Source organism: Megascapheus bottae, chromosome 8, assembly GCF_031878675.1.
Source record: "Megascapheus bottae isolate mThoBot1 chromosome 8, mThoBot2.hap1, whole genome shotgun sequence".
Taxonomy (NCBI): Eukaryota; Metazoa; Chordata; class Mammalia; order Rodentia; family Geomyidae; genus Megascapheus; species Megascapheus bottae.
Genome location: NC_143516.1, coordinates 11,819,587 through 11,839,430, shown reverse-complemented (window position 1 = coordinate 11,839,430; position 19,844 = coordinate 11,819,587). Strand labels below are relative to the sequence as shown.

At 44.6% G+C, this 19,844-nt stretch overlaps 1 protein-coding gene across 1 annotated transcript in view; it reads left to right on the top strand.

Annotated features, from left to right (window-relative positions):
• Positions 1-12,165: 12,165 nt before the first annotated feature.
• Positions 12,166-19,844, top strand: part of Ust (uronyl 2-sulfotransferase) — a 234,491-nt gene continuing 226,812 nt past the window's right edge. Inside the window, exon 1 of the mRNA XM_090337984.1 lies at positions 12,166-12,588. Within this exon, the coding sequence (XP_090194110.1) occupies positions 12,318-12,588 (271 nt within the window). The 5' untranslated portion in view covers positions 12,166-12,317. The remainder of the gene's footprint in view (positions 12,589-19,844) is intronic.

The following is a 19,844-nucleotide window of genomic DNA, read 5'->3' as shown; positions in this document are numbered from 1 at the left end:
ATGATGCAGCCAGACAACTCCACAAGCAGTGCCATGTTCTTGGGTCTTGCCAGCCTCTAGCAGCAAGGGTCTAGCAAACCTTTATTCTTTTTAAGCTACCATGTCCAAGTATGTTGTTATAGCAACAGAAAACAGCAAGATAATACACATATTAGACACATAAATTGTGGTCATAACATGTATATAGCCCTAGGAGTCTAGGTGGCATTTGTTAGTCCAAATAACAGTGCTACTACAACATTGTAACATTGTTACATGTTAATAGGAGTGTACTGTGTGTGTATATATGTGTACTCACACTCATGCTTCTGTGTGTGCCAGTACAGAGGCTTAAACTCAGGGCCTAAAACTCTCATCAGTGTTTTTGCTCATGATTGGCACATCCCAGCCATTTGCTGGTTAATTGAAAGTAGAGTAGAGGCTTGTGGACTTTGCTGCCTCTGCTAGCTTTGATCCTCAATCCTCAGATCTCAAGTTCCTAAATAAATGGGATTATAGGCATTGGTCATCAGTCACTGGACCCTGGCTGGGATTATATTTACACAAATAGGTATAAAATATATACATTTTTCTAATGACATAAAACAAGTCCTAACTGAAAAGAAAAGATGGATGAAGGCAGCTAGTTATGAAATGAATGGTCACCTTCCTTTTGCCAAAATGCCGTGGCTTAAGTTTTCTGCTTAACTTCTCCATTACTTTTCTTACTTGTTCAGTCCCTGTTAAGTAAGAAACAATAAGACTTGCTTTTGCATAAGAAGGAATGAAAAGCTAAGATAAAGAAGATCAGGGTCTTTTAATAACAGTTTATCTTTTTTTGTGCTGATGTATGCACCTGACTGAGGATAGTCCAGAATTTCTCAATTACAGTTCAGCCTTCTTGAGACTCACAGGAAGCTAAAAGACAATGTCAAGTGCAAGGAAAATCCTTGAAAGAATTTTTTTAATGATGACTATAATTAGTTTTAAAAATCTGCAATTTCAAATTACTCTGATTTTCCTCTTCTCACTTTTCTTACTTTGCTCTGCTTTCACCACCCAAAACAGTCTTGAAGAGAAACTTAAACATTTAGAAAATCAGACATATTAATCAAAACACTATCAATATATCCTTTAAAACTCTGATTTGTTAGGGAGAAAAATGAGACAAAACTTGAGGGTATTTTATACTAATTCCTTTTTTTTTACATAAACTTTAAACACAACCCGGCAAGCACTTTTTGAGCACCCATTTATTTTAGAAGAAATTAAATCTGTCTGTTTTTAAATTGTTTAGCATCCAACAAAACACCACTTTGTGAGATTTAGTTCACATCCAAGGGGGCATGAATCCATTTTATAAGCAATTAGCATTGAGTCACAGGGAGTTAAATACACATTTTAAGGAGTCTAATCCTGGAAGGATTTTTTTTTTGGATCAAATTTCAACTTTTAAACCACAAAATGAAAGTGTGTTAAAAAAAATTAGGGAAATGACCGCTAATTTATAAAAGATGTCAGTAGTTTTCTAAACACTTATAAAAGCCACAGGCCATAATGTTCAAGCATAATGTTCAAACATAATGACTTTCCTGAGTCTTGAGTAATTACATGAGTAGTATCAAAATTGTGGCTCACAAGGTAGAGATTCAGAAGTCCCCACTTGACAGGCATGTCTAACAGGCTGCTTGACTGGGTCTTCCAGAAAGGCAATGATACAAAGCTGGAAGGAAAAAGGACTTTAAGTCTGAACGTTCAAAGAGCAACATTTCCAAGCCCTCCCCCACCGCCACATCCCTGGCAAACCAGAGGCATCATTTCTCTTCTGCATGGTATGTCAGATGAGGACAGGATCACCTCAACAAGAGTACAGGGAGAGACTCAATGCTGAGATTGTTGAGTGTATTTTCATATCACTGATGGTTCGTCCTTTCTGGACCAAGGCTAAAGGGCCAGGTAAGTTTGTAGTATGGTGGCCCTTGGAAAGCCAGTAAAATCAACCTTCCGGTCTTAGTTTCCTCCATGGAAAGAACCTGTGATTCCTGAGACTTCCAGCTTCCATAAAGGCAGAAGCAAATCTGTGAAGTTTGGGACAGAATTGACAAACGAGTCTGCTTTTCTTTTTTTCAGCTTTTCAAGAATTTTACTTTTTTTTTCAAGTAAGATTACATTTATTCTGTAACTGATATCTAAATGTGCAGACATTGTACCAATTAATGGAGATAGATATCATGAGACTTTTTTCAGTGCACATATTCTTTGTATAATAAGGTTAAACATACATCTTGAGGATTTCATCATTTCTTTATGACAACAATGTTAAAAATCCAGTCTTTCAGACAACTTCTCAAATCACTTACTCCTAGAAAGAGAAAGAAAGAAGGAAAGAAAGACAAAAAATGTCCCATTTGGCTTAGTGTGACCTGATTGTTTATGTTGGTTTTCTACTAAATACAAGAGGTAGTTGTCTCTCATATAGACAGAACTTCTTTGCCTCTCTCCTTCAGATTACAGGAAAGTGCACAGAGAAGGCACAGGCAGGAGCTCTGAGTCAGATTTCCCTGGTCCAGTCCTGTCCCCTTGACTGCTAGGCACCCTGCTGGCATTGTAAACTGAGAAGCACAACCGCCAAGCCTAGGAAGTCTCAGGCTGACAAGCTTTCCTTTGACTAGGGGCCAGTACCCCACCCAGGCTCCCATTCTTTGTCGCATACCCTCCAGCCATCCTGGTCTCCAGCTTTCCAGGTGGCCTGACTGTCCACTCCCAGTGTTTATGATGGGAATCACCCTGCTCACCCTCCCAGTAAGTCCCTGGACATCTTACCAGCTTTCCATTCAACATTTGGATTAGTCATAAAAACACAGTGTGATTCTCCTGGCCCGGTGGCTTGGGGTCAGTGGCCAGGCAGCTCATCATGGCAGCTTCTTGTGGTGATCAGGAAGGGAAAAAGAGGACCCAAGGTCTCAGTCTCCCCCATGGGCGCATCTGTAATGACTTAAAAATTCTGAAAGTTTTGACTAATCTCTAGGAGCCTCTGCCTGGAGACTTACCTTCCACAGCTTTTGGGAGACGTTCAGAATCTGAATGGCATGCACGGTGAGTGAGGTAGGAAGAAGCAGAAGATTGGGGGGAGGGAGGAGGAGAGAAAGAGTAAGGGGATAGATCATTCTAGTCCTTGTACACAAGAAAGTTTTAATTTTTCGGTAAATGTGACAGAAAGCCATCACAGTAACTATAAAGTATGAAATAGATTTTTTTTTTTTTGCTTTAAAGCATTGCTGTAGCTGCTGTTTGAGAGACTGAACTTAAGCATAAGTTTGAAATCCTAATTGAAGTAGTCCAGGCTAGGAACAATGGTGGCTTGTGCCTGAAGGACAAAGGTGAAGGTAATGAGAAGTACACTGGTGTGTGTGTGTGTGTGTGTGTGTGTGTGTGTGTAGGACAAACAAATCTCTGAGATATTATGTAGGGGAATGAGAGATGAGGCAAAAACCGGAACCCTAATATTGTCTTAACTTTTTTATTAAGATGACTTTGAGGATCTTTCATCCCACTAAGGTTTTTGAACTAGAAAGCTGACTCTCATCTTCATAGATTAGCAGTTGGCTGTTCTTCAAAAAGTGATTTTAAAGTACTTTACAAAGCTTGAGCAATATTCTTTCATAAGCGAACAGGAAGGTCCATGACACGCTCATTGAACAAGGACTAATGACATTGTTTGGAAAGCAGGAAAAAAGATACCACCTCTACATTGATTTCAGCTCCTATTAACACCAGATGGTGGCCTCTAAAATAAGAACAGCACAAGTTTAACACAGTAAATTGGCAAGGTCCTTGGAAATGAGGAACTAAGGTTGGTTAGACATTTAGCTTGCTCCATAGTTATAAGGCTCACTAAGAACCAACTGAAAAAAAAAACATGAATGCAAGTACAAGTATTCAGCATGAAACCATTATTCAAGCTGATTCTAGCAATGTTTTCTTATGCTTTGCAGAAATAGAGAGACACCCGAGACAATTTCCAACCGAGCTTTTTAGGTGCCCAGTATTGGTACTCCACTCCATCCTTGGAACTAGCTGAGAAGCTCAGCTTTTGGATGAAAATACATGTGTCCTCAGGTGTAAAAGCTTCACTAAAAACAGTTGTATTGTTGAGCCCACACTGCAGTGGCTCATGCCTTCAATCCTCATGCAGATGTACCTTTAGATTGCAGACACTGGCCAGATTTGTTTACAAGAGACATGTCAGGCCAAAGCAGAAACCACAGGTCTGGGACTATTTAGGGGGTATTTTTCTGTTCCTCAAGACCAAACAACTCTCCAGTTATTTTTCCATTATGGGTTGTGTCCTCCAAATTCATGTTGAAATTTGGTTATCCTTGTGGCAGTGTTGACAAGTGGGCCTTTGAGAGCTGGCTGGGTTATTGAATGGCGTTGATGCCGTTCACGCTCCATGGTGTGAATTAGCTCCTAGGAGAGGATTGCTGCTGCTGTATTGGTCAAAGAGCTCATCTGCTTTATGCAGTAGAGTTGCTATGGAATGATATGGCTCTCTAGGAAATCAAGTCAGTCTTCAAAGGATGAAGATCCATTTCTTTCAAGTAACTTAGAGTACCAAAAGGAATTCAGAACCAAAAGGCCTGAAGGTAAAAAAGGAAGATGCTCAGTTTGAATTGTTTCCTTCATTATTTCCCCGATGTTCAAGTTTCTTTCTCAGTAACTCTTGTCAATATTGGGGGGGGACTCCATAAAGACAGGTTATAAGAGGGGAACCTCAGGAACAGTCTGTGTACTTGTAAGAAGAGGAGACAAGAGCTGGCTCTTTTAGCTCTGCCAGGTGAGGATACAAGCCAGAAAAGATCTCATCCCCTGCATCCAGCTCCTTGGAGCTTGTACTTCCCAGCATCCAGTACAGTGAGAAATGAATGGTTATGGCTTTAGCCACTCAGTCTGTGGTATTTTTATGATAGCAGCCGCCACTGAGGAAAGCAAGGATCTTTCAGGAACTGTGAGGTTTATTTGCTCTGCCTTGGAATGGAGAAGATACTCCTGGAGGACCACTGGACTGACCTAGAGCTAACTAGTAGGTCAGTCACTAACTGGCCCAAAGTAGTGATGGGAGAAAGATTCTAAGGAGGAGAGTATAAAGATGGCCAGTCTGCATTGGCTAAGTAGGCATACCAAGTCGCAAATATTTCCAGGCTGAGTGTGTGGCCCAGTGGTAGAGTGCTTGCCCAGCATGTATGTAGCCCCAGGTTTGATTCCTTGGTACCAGATATACACAGAAAAGACGCAGATCATTCCTGGAGTCCTCTGGGTGGGTTAGTGTGCACAAACATGGTTTATTTGGAGCCAGTGGTTATTTCATATTAGTTGAGATTTTTGCATCAAAGGCTATTGAATAAATGGCACTAAACTAGGACCACACCTTAAGAGCCAGAGCATAAATGTGTTTTCTCTAGCTGTGCACTGCAGGGACAGAATGAAGGATGGTATCCACAGTGCCCTGGGTGAGCCACAGCGCCCTCATCTGTCTCTAGGGGGTACTTACACTCTCCCAGCAATGAACCATCTTGGGCAGGGATAGAGAGCAACCTGTGCAGGGAGTTTGCACCTGCAATTTGACTGAATATAATCCCCAAGCAGACGTAAGTGCAATCTGCAAGAGATTGTTTCCAACAGAAAGTACTGAACCAGGTGAATTCGTGCCCTCTGATCCTCTTCAAGAGGAAATAACCTCTGGAATAAGTGTGATCAGTTCCAGGAAGTAAGAAACATTTATAGACTAAGGCAGGACCTTAGGATTCAAAGGAACCTAATTGTTTGAAGGGAACAGCAGTCATTTCGATTATTTATTTTCATTCCATGACTTTGAAGCAAAGATTGAGTCAATCAGATTACTGATCTAATAAGTACTGGCAAAGGAAAAAAAATCATGTGCTAAATGAACAAATTTGAATTCCTACGTGTACTGGACTACATAAATAGCACTAGGCATATTTCCTTATAGGCCGATAATATTACATTGCAGTATAGGAAGTTCACATGGAAAGACAGATGTTCAATGAGTTGTTGGAAATTGGCATTAGAAGCCCAGTGTGAATTTATTCTTTACCAGACTGTTCTTGATGCTCCTTCTCTAATGCCTTTCTTTCCCCCACCAATACTAAGCACAGATACAGTAAGTAAATACCACACCAGGAGATCCTCCTTAGAGAAACCCCACTCCTGGGTCAAAATGAATTCCCATTATTTACTTCATTTGAGATACCAACATATCTTTCAGCTGGGCTTGGTACACCTGTAGTCCCAGCTCTCAGGAGGATGAGGAATAGATGTCATTTCAGCCCCGAGTTCAAGGCAGCCTTGATCATGGGCTGCATAAAGTGAGACGATGCTCTTAAACATTAAAAAAATAGCATTCATTAATTATAACCTGAAAGAGGCTGTGTCATGGTCACATTTCCATACATGCAAAAAGTGTACTCTTATTTCTGTAAATCCCCCCCCACCATGGGCCAGTTCTAGGGCATGAACTTAGGGCCTGGGTGCTGTCCTTTAGCTTCTTTTAATCAAGGCAAGTGCACTACCACTTGAGCCTCAGCTCTACTTCTGGCTTTTTAAAAATTGTTTATTGGAAATTAAAATCTCTCAGACTTTATTGCTCAGGTAGGCTTTGAACTGTGATCCTCAGATCTCAGCCTCCTGAGTAGCTAGGATTCCAGATATGAACCACCAGTGCCTGGCTGCATTTCTACTCTCAAAAGACAAAATTCTGTAAAGCAAGTGGAAAAATGGAAGAGAAATTATTCCTTTTTGTAAATAAATGGAATATTTGGTATATTAGTATTTGCAATGTAGAAAACAAAAACTATAGCATTTAATACACTATTTTCACATTTCTACACTTATGCCAAGTCTTGCTGAAAACGTGAATTTTTGAAGATCTCATGCTTTTTCTGTTTAGCTAAGTGGCACCTACCAAAAAAGGGCTAAATATTTACTTACTACATTATCTCAAGAAAGATAGTGACTTGGTATTAAGAGACATTGATTCTATTAAGGAATTTTTTTTTTGCCAGTCCTGGGCTTGGGTTCAGGTCTTGAGCACTGTCCTTGGGTTTTCTCAAAGCTAGAGCTCTACCACTTGAGCCTCAGCACCACTTCTGGCTTTTTGCTATGTATGTGGGGTACCAAGGAATTGAACCCGGGTCTTCGTTCATGTTAGGCAAGCACTCTACCACTAGGCCAAACTCCCGGCCCCTATTAAGGAATTTTTAAAAAGATAAGCAAAAAATTATATTCAGTTCAGATCCTTTCTTTTGAATATGACAAAGCTAGTAAGCTTTCAAATGTTGGTATTGCTAAGAGACAGAATTGTTGGTCCCAACAATTATATCACTTTGTAAAAGTGTTATATTTCTTACCTATGAAGGTGGTCAACCCTCTGGCATATTAAGAAGACTTTCTTAAAAAACTTTGCTTCAGTAAATTTATATATTAATTGACTAAAGTTTTAAGATAGACTAAATCAAGAGTTTTAAAGAAAATCCACTCTAGAATAAAAGTACCCACTTTGGGCCCTTCCTTTTCTCAGATTGGAAAGATGGCACTAAAGTATAACAATTAGACTTGAGCTGTCTGTTGGGAAAAAATAAATAAAATAAACAGTGCCTGCATTTAATGGTACCTTTTTGAGTAACTGATTTCTTTCTTTTTCTTTTTTTTTTTTTTTTTTTTTTTTGCCAGTCCTGGGCTTGAGCTCAGGGCCTGAGCACTGTCCTTGGACTTTCTCAAGGCTAGAGCTCTACCACTTGAGCCTCAGCACCACTTCCGGCTTTTTTGCTATGTACGTGGGGTACCAAGGAATTGAACCCGGGTCTTCGTGCATGCTAGGCAAGCACTCTACCACTAGGCCAAACTCCCGGCCCCCTTGAGTAACTGATTTCTTTCTTGGCACCCTTTATATGAATTCTATCATCCTTCAGCACCCATTTAATTAAAATATGATCAATCCCTTTGCCCAATGCTTGCTCTATCAGTATATTTTCTGTTGCTCTAACAAGGTATTCAAGGGTGGATGCTTTACAAAGAAGAGGTTTCTTTAGCTCACTGTTTTGGAGCCCTGACGCTCATGATCAAACTGTATCATTGCTTCAGCCTCTGGTGAGACCCTAATGAATGATGGCTTTGTGGTGAGGGTCTATGCCAAAAGGAGAGAGAACTTGATGAGACCCACCTTTACAGGAACTAACTCATTCTATGAGCCCAGCATTAATCTCTGAATGTGGGCTGAGCCCCAGATGAGTTAATTACCTTGTACTAAGCCCCACCTTTTAAAAGTTCTCCACCTTTTAATAGCCCACATTGGGAACTATGCTTGTAGCTCACGAACCCCTGGGGAACAAACCTAATACATAGCACTCAGCTAAGAGCTTAGAGTTCTGTGTGCCTGGCCCTGGGCAGAGAATCACTAAAGAACCCTTGGACAGAACTCCAGTCCTTTCCTAAGGTTGGGGTCCCTTGTCATCAGCAGTGCAGTAGCCTCAGAAATCTCTTCCTTCCTTTTTCTCACAGGTTCTCCATAGTTTTTGTATTGTATCTCCCTCGATTTTGCATTTTTTTTTTTTTGCCATCCTGGGGCTTGAACTCAGGGCTTGGCCATTGTCCTTGAGCTTTCTCAAGGATAATGCTCTACCACTTGAGCCACCACACCACTTCGGGAATGTACCCAGGGCTTCATGGGTGCTAGGCAAGCACTCTCTCTCTAGGCCACATTCCCGGTCTCTTTGCACTCTTTCTCAATCACTCTTGTCCTAGAGACCACTGCCAAGCTATAAATCCTACCCATATTTAAGTATAGTATGGAATCTTCCAGGAAGCCTTCCTCCCATGAATCAGCCATAGAGATTCTCAATAAACTATTATCTATGGACAGTTTCCTTACTTGTAAAATGTGGAAATGTGCTTATAGGATACAATTGTTGTGAGGATCAAATGACTTAGTGTAGGCACATTTAGTAGAACACTCTAGAAACATAGTAATGTAAGCATATGTCACTATGATTCCTCATAAACATTTGAGATCGTAATGTACTCATCCCTGTAATGCTAGCTACTCTAGAGAACCTCAGTTTGAAGCTAACCTGGGCCGAAAAGTTCTTGAGATTTTGCTTCTAAGATAAAAAGGCAAAAAGAAAGACTGTTGGCATGGGTCAAGAGGTTGAACATCAGTTGAGCAAGCATCGTGGGCAAACTCCAGACTCGGAGTTGAAATCCTGGTTACTTACAAAAATAAATAGAAGGATGAGGTAGCTGAGGAAAGAAAAGTCACAGAAAGGGAAAGAATTGAGGATTAGAAATGGCATTAAGTAAAGCATATTTAGTTACAGGACTAGTAACAAAAAGTTGTTCCCAGATTTGTACAATTAGTAGGGTTATTATCTGGTTCAATAAAAGCACTACTTATTATTTTTAAGTTATAACAAAAATTTAAGGAATGTCTTTAGGACTTCTAAGAACATAGCTTAACTAAACATCTAAGTTTTAGTTGGATGAAAACACAAATTTTTTCCACCAATGCGAAACATCTTTGAATCTTGATGTCTTTCTTTTCTTTTTGTGAGGATTTTTTTCTGCTATTGTTGTTATTTTAAAGCGGTCTGTTCACTAACACAACTTTAAAAAATCTGACCTATTTTTCCTCCTAAAATTCTTACTTCTTCTAAGCTGGGCTCTGTCCCTTTGTCCTTTCTTTATGACTTTCCACTACTGATTTTTCTTTAAGTTTTTGTTCTTCTATTTACTTCTTTCCTCTGCTGTTTGTGTATTCCCTTTCTTCCTTCTCTGTCTCTCTGTTCCTCTGATTTCTTTCCCTAGGAGAAAGGCTTGGCTAACTTTCCAAAGTCATGTCTCCCACAGTAGGGCAGCCAGAGGACATAGATGGTTTGGAAAACCATTTTACACCCAGTAAAATCAGAGCTCAGGATCGGGCTTCAGCGCCAGGTCCAATCTGTGAAAGGTGGTCTCCAAAAGGTTACAAAAATTGCTTGGCTACTTCTGTCTCCTAGTCCCACTTTCTAAGCTCAAATTATTAATTGGGGAATCTATTCTGAGCCACTCACTGGACCGAGGAAAATAATTCACATTAATGGCTAATGACTGATGGGCTTAATTCTCTAAGGGGTAGTGACATTTCTAAAATGTGCACAGTAATCCAGATAAACCTCCAACACGTGGAACAAATGTGAAGCAAACCATTAGCATTCTGTTCAAGGGTTCCTGGGATGGAACAAAGGGGAGCTTTCTTCCACCAGGGATCCCATAGTATCTTTCCTTTTCCTTAAGAAAGGGCCAAAATGGGGCAAAATGGGGAGAATTGTGGGCATGTCCTGGGTGGATCTGCTTGCATGGGTGTAGATGTGTATGAGAAGCCACCTGTGTTGATCATCTCTCCCATTATGTTATTGTCACCTGCTGGGTAAGCCATAGTGTTCTTTATTCTTTTCTTTTGAACTCAGTGGCCTGGGTGCTTGTTCCTTAGCTTTTTGGCTCAGGGTTAGTGGCTCTACCACTTGAGCTCAGCTCCAATTATGGCTTTTTGCTGGTTTTAGAGATGTGTGTGAGGAATGTTCCAATCTGAGCTGCCTTAGAACCGTGATCCTCAGATCTCACCCTTTGAGTAGCTAGCAATTGTAAGTGTAATAGGAACTTTTTGCTTTCAGGATCCTCTTCGCTAATATTCCATAGAAAATTCTTTCGAGTTTGATCAAGGTTTTCGGGCGCATGGTCTTGGAACCAGAGAAGTTTTTGGTTTCTGATTTTCCCGTTAATCCGGGGGCTCGTGTATTGGAAAATAAAGAACAAATTGGGAGTCAGAGAGGAGAGGCAGCAGATGGTGAGGTTTCTAATTCCCGGCCTGACCTGCATCCTCCAGTCAGGAATGGGTCTGGAGGGCCCTGGCTTGGGGTTCCAGGGTCAAACCCACCTCATTGCCCATCCCAACCCTCTCCCAGGAGCTGGGTCACCTTGGGCAAGTCACAGAAGCCTCTGGTGGTGCAGGCTCTCTACAGTGATGGGCTATTCTTCAAGCATGGTTGCTGAGCTCTGCTCTTTGTGAATCACCTGCCTGCTGGGCAGGGGATCTGCCTGATGCGCTCCAGGTGGGGGTTCCAGAAGCTTCTCCAGGGAAGGAAGAGAGGCACAACATAAGACTGTGTCTGCTGGAGGAATTACACCCCCCCCCCTCCTCCTCATCCTCCCAGTCCCTGGGCGATGTGCAGTGTTTGGAGGGCCTGCAGGGGAAGGAAGTGTCCTAGCGCTCTTCTCTCCCGGGGTGGGGGGGCGAGCCCATCCCTCCCCCCGCCCGTGTGTGTGTGTGTGTGTGTGTGTGTGTGTGTGTGTGTGTGTGTGTGTGTTGGGGGGGGTATTATGTTAAATCATCTCCCATCCTGCCCATCCTGTCCCCATCCTAGCTCCGTCTTCCCCCAGCATCCCGTCCCCTGATCCGACTTTCGTACCAAGCTCGCATGCGATGTGCAAGAACCGAGTTTTTCACACGAAAGCACAAATCCGGCCCGAGCGCGCGTGTGCGTCGCCGGCTGTGCGCGAGACGGAGCCGGCGGGCCCCAAGAGGTCGCTGGTGGTGCAGGAACGGAGCCCGCCGGGCTGTGGAGAGCGAGGGAAGGAAAGGGAAAAAAAAAAAAAAAAAGGACGACACACACCCAGAAACTTTCTTCCCGGCGGCCGCCCGGGCCCCCGCCCCGGCAGAGGCCGTAACGTGACACCGGGGAGCGGGGCGGGCGGGCGGGGCGGGGCGGGAGGCTGCGGGGCGCCTGGAGGGGAGCCGGGCGGGGAGGGGGGAAACCCCTGGTTGGAGGTGGAGCGAGGGGCCGGTGTCCGCCTCCCGATCCTCCCCGCCGCCGCTGGCTGGCGGAGCCCGGACTGGGACAACACACACCCACACACACGCACCGGGAGAGCAAGGCTCGCCAAGCCCGGGGGGGTCCACGCTGGCGCCCGCGGCGAACCCCGGAGGCCGCGATCGAACCCGGGGCGCGGCGGCAGCGCGCGGGACGCGGGGGCGCTAAGGGGTCGCGGGACGGACGCAGGCAGCGCCCCCGCGAGTCGGGGCCGGGCAGCTCGGCCGCCCGGGCGGCGGCAGGCGTTGGGGACCATGCCGGGGAAAGTCTCCTGAGCCCGGCCACTTGGGGCCCTCCCCGCCCCCACCCGGCGGCCCCCCGGCCCATGTGCAGCCGGCCGGCCGCGCTGTCCCGGCGGCGGATGGGCGCCCTCTTCCTGGCCCGGGCCGGCTGCGCGAGGCGGTGGAGGAGCAGGCGATGAAGAAGCAGCAGCAGCCCCCCAGCCAGCTGCAGCCCCCCGGCGCCGGCGGCGGCGCGGCGCCCCGACCCCATGCGGCCCCCGCGGGGGGCGCCCCTCCGGGCCTGGGCGGCTGGAAGCGCCGGGTCCCGCCGCTGCCTTTCCTGCGCTTCTCCCTCCGGGACTACGCCTTCTGCATGGCCACGCTGCTGGTCTTCTGCCTGGGCTCGCTCCTCTACCAGCTGGGCGGAGGAGCCCCGCGCTTCCTGCTCGACCTGCGGCAGTATTTGGGTAAGGAGGGACGGCAGGCGCCAGGGCGGCGCCCACGGGCCAAGTTGTGCCCCGGGTAAGAGCCGGGCGCGCGGGGATCCCTGGTGCCGTCTCCCCGATCCGAGGCTCCCCGGGTCGGATGCCCGCGAGCAGCCGTCGAGGCAGCCTCCGGGGGGCGCCTGTGACCCCCAAGCAGAGCGCGCGCGTGGAGATGTCCGGGCGCAGCCGGGGTGAGGGGACCCCCGCGTACCCTCCACACCTGCGCTGCATCTGGGGCGGGGTGGTTGCGTGTGTGTGTGTGTGTGTGTGAGAGAGAGAGAGAGAGAGAGAGAGAGAGAGAGAGAGAGAGAGAGAGAGAGAGAGAGAGAGAGAGAGAGAGAGAGAGAGAGAGAGAGAGAGAGAGAGAGAGAGAGAGAGTGTGTGCATGCGCGTCCTCCCGCCTGGCCAGGCAGGGCAGGGCCAACCCCCTCCATCAAATCGTCCCGTCCCGCGCTCTCGGGTCTGTGGTTTAGGAGAGAGGCTAAACCCTCTCCTAGGTCCGTTTTCCGATTCTGTCCCTCCCGTGACCCCCACGGGACTGACTGGCCCCGGGGCAGCCCCTGCGCACCCCTCAGCGCCCTGGACCTGGGCCGTCGAAAGATGCGCCACAGCCAGGCCAGCAGCGTGGATCCGCAGTCCTAAGTCAAATCGTGGTGGGTTGGTTTGCTCGAGACCATCTAGGCTTGGGAGTCCGGGTGCCCGCGCTTGGCAAGCGCACGCGCCAGGTCGGCAGGTCAACGCCGGCGCCTAGGCCAGAAAGGGGTGCAATCCTTGCATGTCTGCAGCCAGGAGAGGTCGTGCAGGGGTTCCGGGAGAGGCGGGGAGAGCTCCAGCTCCTTGAGAATATCTGAAGAGGCGAACCGAGGGAAGGGAACACCTGTCACCCGCAGATTAGGAACCCAAAACGATGGCCTTGGAATCCTGGGGCAGAATGGATGAAGGGATCTAGTCAAATGCAGGCTGCTTCTGTTCCCCAAAGAGGCTGCAAGTCCAGACAAGAGGAGCAAACAACACCAGCCAAGTGTCAGATGTAGAGGATTTGAAACTACAGAGAGATTTAAAAAATGGTTTTTCCCATATAGAAAAGCTCAGATTTCAAACAGTACATTATTCTATCAGTAAAAACTTGGGGGCACTCTTTTTTTTTTTTTTTTTTGGCAAGATGTTTGAGAGAGAAATGTTGCCCAAGTTGAGCCTTTGATCTTTATAAAGGGTGGGAAGGCGGTAACTGTCTCTTTCTTCCCAAGTTCAGTGAAGTTTCTTGTTGCTTCCCCGCTTCCTGACACCTGTTTCTGGCCCAAAGGTAACTTAATTTCTTCCATGAACAGCAGTCACATTAACTTACTCTGGGAGGTAAACGGTGACATTCTGAAGTGTGTCTCTTTGAATCTGATCATAGACTTTGTATTTTCTTTCTTTCAGGGATGAGTTTCTTTTAAGCAGAATATAGAGTAGTAGTACAGGGAAGAGACTGTAGAATGGAGCTCAGAGACAGCTGTGTCCACCGTTCTTAAGAGGTCTTGGCTCTTGGCAAGCTGCCAACTTTACAGATTTTTTTTTTTATCTTGACAAAATTAGTGATTGATTTAAAATATTCCCTCAACTGCTAAAGTTTTGTGATTCCAGTACCCTTCTTGAGGAAGCAAAGGCACTGTGAGGGTTAAATGAAGAAACTTCAAGGACTGGTACTGTGTTTTATAATTGCCATCCCAGCTACTTGGGAGGTGGAAATGAGGAAAGTAGTGGTTCTAGCCATCCTTGGCAAGATCCAATCTCGACAAAGAAACAAGGCACAGTGATATGTTCCTATAATCTTAGCTACACAGGAAGTGGAGCTTGGTCTAGACTCACCAGGGGGAAAATAGAAGAGCCTGTCTGAAAAATAAGTAAAGCAAAAATGACCAGGGTCTAAGTGGTGGAGCACCTGCCTGGCAAATGTGAGGCCTTAAGCTCCAAAAAAAAAGAAAAAGAAAAAGAAAAGAAAACTTCTCCTGAGAGATTGCTGTTTTCTGTGACTTTACTAACTAGGTTTGTGACTGACAGGAAGGTTTGATGAGAGTAACATCTTTGTGCACTGGAAATAGGGTTGTCTTGGCTAAAAGGGTTTGTTGCTCTCTCACATAAAGAAAACAACATTTCTTTTTTGGGGGGAAGGAAGGTTGTGGTCTCTAGCCTGATCTAAAACATGCCCTGCCCGCCAAGGTATCTGCAGAACTATATTCACATTTTCCTCCATTCTGTTATTTTAGTGTCTATCCAAACACAGTTTGTGGTTAAGTAAACATATCCTGACAGTTGCCTTAGCCAATTTTGAAGGCAGGTTCTTCTGATAAGTGTGTGTATAAAGTCAAAATTTTCCACATAAAACTAATACTTATGTCAAATTCTTTTCTTTACTAATCATAGCTTCCATATATCTTGGCAGCATTACACATTTAATACAGAGTAGCCTCTTGATCATGATTGGCTAAATTAATAGGTGAACCTATTGTGTCAAGGGGATAGTATAGTGTTTTCTCAAGGGGAAGCCAAAAGACCTGGGCATACATGCTAAGAGCAGACACTTAGACCTGGGCTTTCATGCTAAGAGCAGACACTTATCATGTCACACCCAGGTAGAATGGAAGCTAATTTTCATATTCACCATATTGGGACATCCTCCTGCCTTTTCCTTTTTTTTTTTTTTTTTTTTTTTTGCCAGTCCTGGGCCTTGAACTCAGGGCCTGAGCACTGTCCTTGGGCTTTCTCAAGGCTAGAGCTGTACCATTTCTAGCTTTTTTTTTTCTTTCTATATTTGTGGTTCCGAAGAATCAAACCTGGGTCTTCGTACATGCTAGGCAAACACTCTTACCACTAAGCCAAACTCCCGGCCACTTTTTTTTTTCCCCATGGGGCTTGAACCCTGGGCCTGGGCACTGTCCCTGAGCTCTTCAGCTCAAGGCTACTGCCCTACTCTGAGCCACAGTCTCACTTCCTGTTTTCTAGTGGTTAATTGGAGATAAGAGTGTAATGTTCTTTAGTGCAGGGCTGGCTTTGAACCTTGATTATCAGATCTCAGCTTCCTGAGATCTAGGATTACAGGTATGAGCTACTGCTCCTGGCTCCTTCTCCATTTCTGATACTGGGAAATGAGGGTAAAAAGGTATGGAGGGGCTGTAGTTAGGATTTTGAATGACTCTCCAAGGCCCAGGTGTGAAGGGTTGACCCTCAGGGTGCTATTGGGAGATGGTGGAAATCTTAAAGAGAGCAGTGCCTATAGGGAGATTTTAGGTCCTTGACTTGTGCCCCTTCTGGAAGGGGATTGTGGGATAGTGGTCTCTTTTCTCTTTCTGGGCAAGCTATGAGGTGAAAGGGGCTCTGCTGCCATGTGTGTGCTCCTGCCACAGACACATTGTGTCACCTCAAGCCCAGAACAATCAAGGGCCAATCACTCATGAATGAAATCTCCAAAACCAGGGATCTAAATGAACTTCTCTCTTTATAACTAGATTCATCCCAGGTATTTGTGGTGGCATTGGAAAGCTGACTAGCACAGGAAGGCATCCTCACAGCAAGTAAAGCAGGCCTTCCACCCAAATGTGTCTAATTCCAGTACCCACTGCAGATCTGCGGGTAATTTTAAGGGAGAAAATGGAATCACTGCCAAGACACAAATGAGAACCTAAAGCTCCTATCATTTAAAAGGTTGGAGTAATTGTTCAGTAATATCACATACTTTCTTGATACTTTGAGCATCTTGAGGGGAGAGCAAAGCAGCTGGTTTATTCTGCCCTACTGTCTCCCTGGATTAGAGACCTGCGTGGTCCAGTTTCATGGCAACTGGCGGTGAGGCTCAATGGAATTTCAACTCCTGGACTGCACCTCTTTCTCTTGCAATCTTTTAGTGTCTGGGCTAGCAGTTCTCGGTCCCTAGACCAGCAGCATCAACATTACCTAGCAGTTTGTTACAAATGCAGTCTCTAAAATATCTTCCGGGACCTGGAAAATGAGTCTGGGCATGAGGCCCTGCTTGGTTGCCTTAGCAAGTCTTCCAACTGACCCTGTTGAAACTAGAGTTGGAGAGTTTTTGTTCTAGAGCAAAGTAATGCTTTCAAGAGGCTTTCTAGGTATTTGAGAGGAAGAAGTAAGATGGATGACTCTGTGTGTGTGTATGTGTGCGCGTGTGTGTGTGTCTGCGCACGCGTGCATGTGCCAGTAGTGGCTGGGGCTTGAACTCAGGGCCTGGGTACTTTCCTTTTAAGATGCAAGTGGAACTCTAAAGCTCTACACTTAAGTCTAGCTAAATCTCTACACTTGATCCATGACTGCACTTGTGACTTTTGGTGATTATTTGGAGTTAAGCATCTCATGGACTTTCCTGCCTGGCTTCGAACCTCAGATCTCATCTTCTTCAGTAGGTAGGATTACAGGTGTGAACCACCACTGCACTTAAGGGCTGAGATCTAAAGTTTAAAGGCCATGTCATGGTTTCATGACATCTGGCTTTTCCAAATGCCTCTGCTTCATTGAGTGCGCCCCTCTCTTTTGAGGGAAGGACCAGCCAGCAGCTGCAGCCTTTCAATTGGCTTTAGCATTCTCAAGGTTTGGGGAGTGAGGAGGTGAAGCAAGTGGACAGCCAGAAAGCCAAGGGTGGAGAGGCAGAGACAAGAGACAATAACAATGTGCTATCTTCTTCCTCACAGCAGTCAAGGCAACTACTTCCTTCTTCCAGGCAGTTTGGGGAAAAGCAGAATATGTTCTCCTAAAGTATATTGCCTACAGTGGCAAATTTGAAAAGAGGAAGGGAGTGAGGGTGGGTAGGAAACTGGACAGAGATAATTGTTGTCTTGATCTAGCTGCCTCTTTCCCCCAACAGGCCAAGGGAGAAGAACAGAAACATTCCAGAAGGTAAAGAATAAACACAGCAAATACTGTGTATGAATGTTGGAGACCTTAGGCTTTCCAATTCAGTGAAATCTTTTTTTTAAAGTGATATTGAACTTTTGCTTTGCTATAGGAAATTAACAAAAAGGAAATAAAAACTCCCGTCTTCTAGCACATCTGTAATCCTAGCTACTCAAGAGGCTGAGATCTGAGGATCAAGATTCAATACAGCTTAGGCAGACAAAATTGGGAAACTCTTATTTTCAATTAACCAGCAACAAACTGAAAGTGAGGGTGTGGATTAAGCACAGAATTTAGTGGAAAAAAAAAACCCAACAAAACTAAGCTACAGTGCAAGAGCCTGAGTTTAAGCACCAGACTGGATACACACGCACACACACACACATATCTCCTTACCCCTCAGAAATTAGGTGAGGAATGGGGAAGGGAAGGAAAATGCAATCAAGAATTTAAATTAAAAAAAAATAAGAGAAGAAGGGGTGGAGCGAAGTGGGGGTGAGAATGCTGAAAGGGTGACACTATAATCAAGATACATTGTGTTCATCAACTGCTTTGGTCTATGGCACCTCCTTTGTATAACTTCTAAAAAGATAATTAAAAAATAAGCAAATAAAGAGAAATTAGGTGATGATGGAGTGTATCTGTCTTATTCCTTCTGGGGCCTGAAAATATAAAAAAAACTTGGACTGACACTGTTTAAATTGACAGAAACAGAATGAGCCAGATGGTTCAGTACTGTTTTATGGAAGACACAGGCTTTAGTGATTTAGCACTGGTGCTGTGATTTAGCCTTTATGAGAGTTCAGTTCATGGGATTCATCTTCAGCTGATAGGCTTTCCATTCCATTTTGAACATACGCTGTTTACATGAGTGCCTTAGTTCTCAGAACTCCCTATCTTTCTGTGTAGTTTATTGATCCTAGACATTTAGAGTCGGAAGGTGAAGGAGTGTCATTCAATTATAAATAATCGAATTTATAATTCTCCAAGTTTACGTACATGTAAGGAAAAAGGGGATTCAGATGTGTTCCAAAAGTTTCTTAAAACCTTAAAAGCCCCGTTTTACTTTCCTTTTTACACACTCTCCTATGTCTCACACAGTTTAACTCTAGTACTTTAGGCTCCACACAGTAATCTAGGAAATCAATGCACAGAATATGATGTTAGCAATAGATGTGGTTGACATAAAAAATGACATTCTTGTTCATAGCTGCAAATTGATCTCAGAGGGTTGGTTGGGGACACAGAAGCACTGTGTTAGAGAAAAGACAGAAAACACATTTTACTCTGGCTGTCTGTCCTGTAAACACGTAGCATGAATGGTAAAAAGCACTCTGCATTGTAAACTGTGGTTAATGTACACTGGTCTTAGTAGGAATTGTTTAAAAGACCAAATAAATATGAATCATTTGGACACTGTTTTTCTTCAAATTCTTTGTAATTGATCCAGGTTTAAGACACTAGTGGGTTTTGTTTTGGAAACACTAGAAATAAAGTGGTCAGGTCTTTTCAGTCTCAAGAGAAATAGTATCTTTAAGCCGAAAGAACAGAAACAGTCCTTTGCCACACAGCTGTACTGATGGGCTTCCGAGATGAACAGTGGAAAAACACCGTATTTGATGGATTGCAACCACTCAGGTTATTAAAGGTTATGGCTTGCCTTTTTGTTTTGTGTTTATGGTATGGGGAGAAGCAAGCACCAACACACTTTGTCATGCCTATTTATTTGTATTAGCAAACCTAACCTCTACCTAGACCTTTGATTTGTTTAAGACAGGACAGAACCAATAACCTTTTACTAAAAAGTATTTGCAAAACTCAGGAACATGCAGTATCTATCGTGCAAGAATACTCCAGATGAAGCTCACTGCAGTATTCTGATTCACTTTCTGAATCAGTTTCACATACTCTCCAATTTACCCATTTAGGGGTTTTAAGTAGTCATCAGTAGTTTTTAGTGTTAGGCATATCTAGCCATTCCCCCAGTCATTTTCATTTCCAGAACACCACACAGAGTGTTTCATTACAAGGAGTAACCAGGTACCCTGAATCTTTTACTCCACTAATAGGCTAATACCGTCACCCCCAGCCCTAAGCAAACAGGAATCTACTTTTGGTCCCACTAGCTTTGACTATTTTTTTTTTTTTTGCCAGTCCTGGGCTTGAGCTTAGGGCCTGAGCACTGTCCTTGGACTTTCTCAAGGCTAGAGCTCTACCACTTGAGTCCAGCACCACTTCCGGCTTTTTTCTATGTATGTGGTACCGAGGAATCGAACCCGGGTCTTCATGCATGCTAGGCAAGCACTTTAACCACTAGACCAAACTCCCGGCCTACCTTTGACTATTTTGACCCG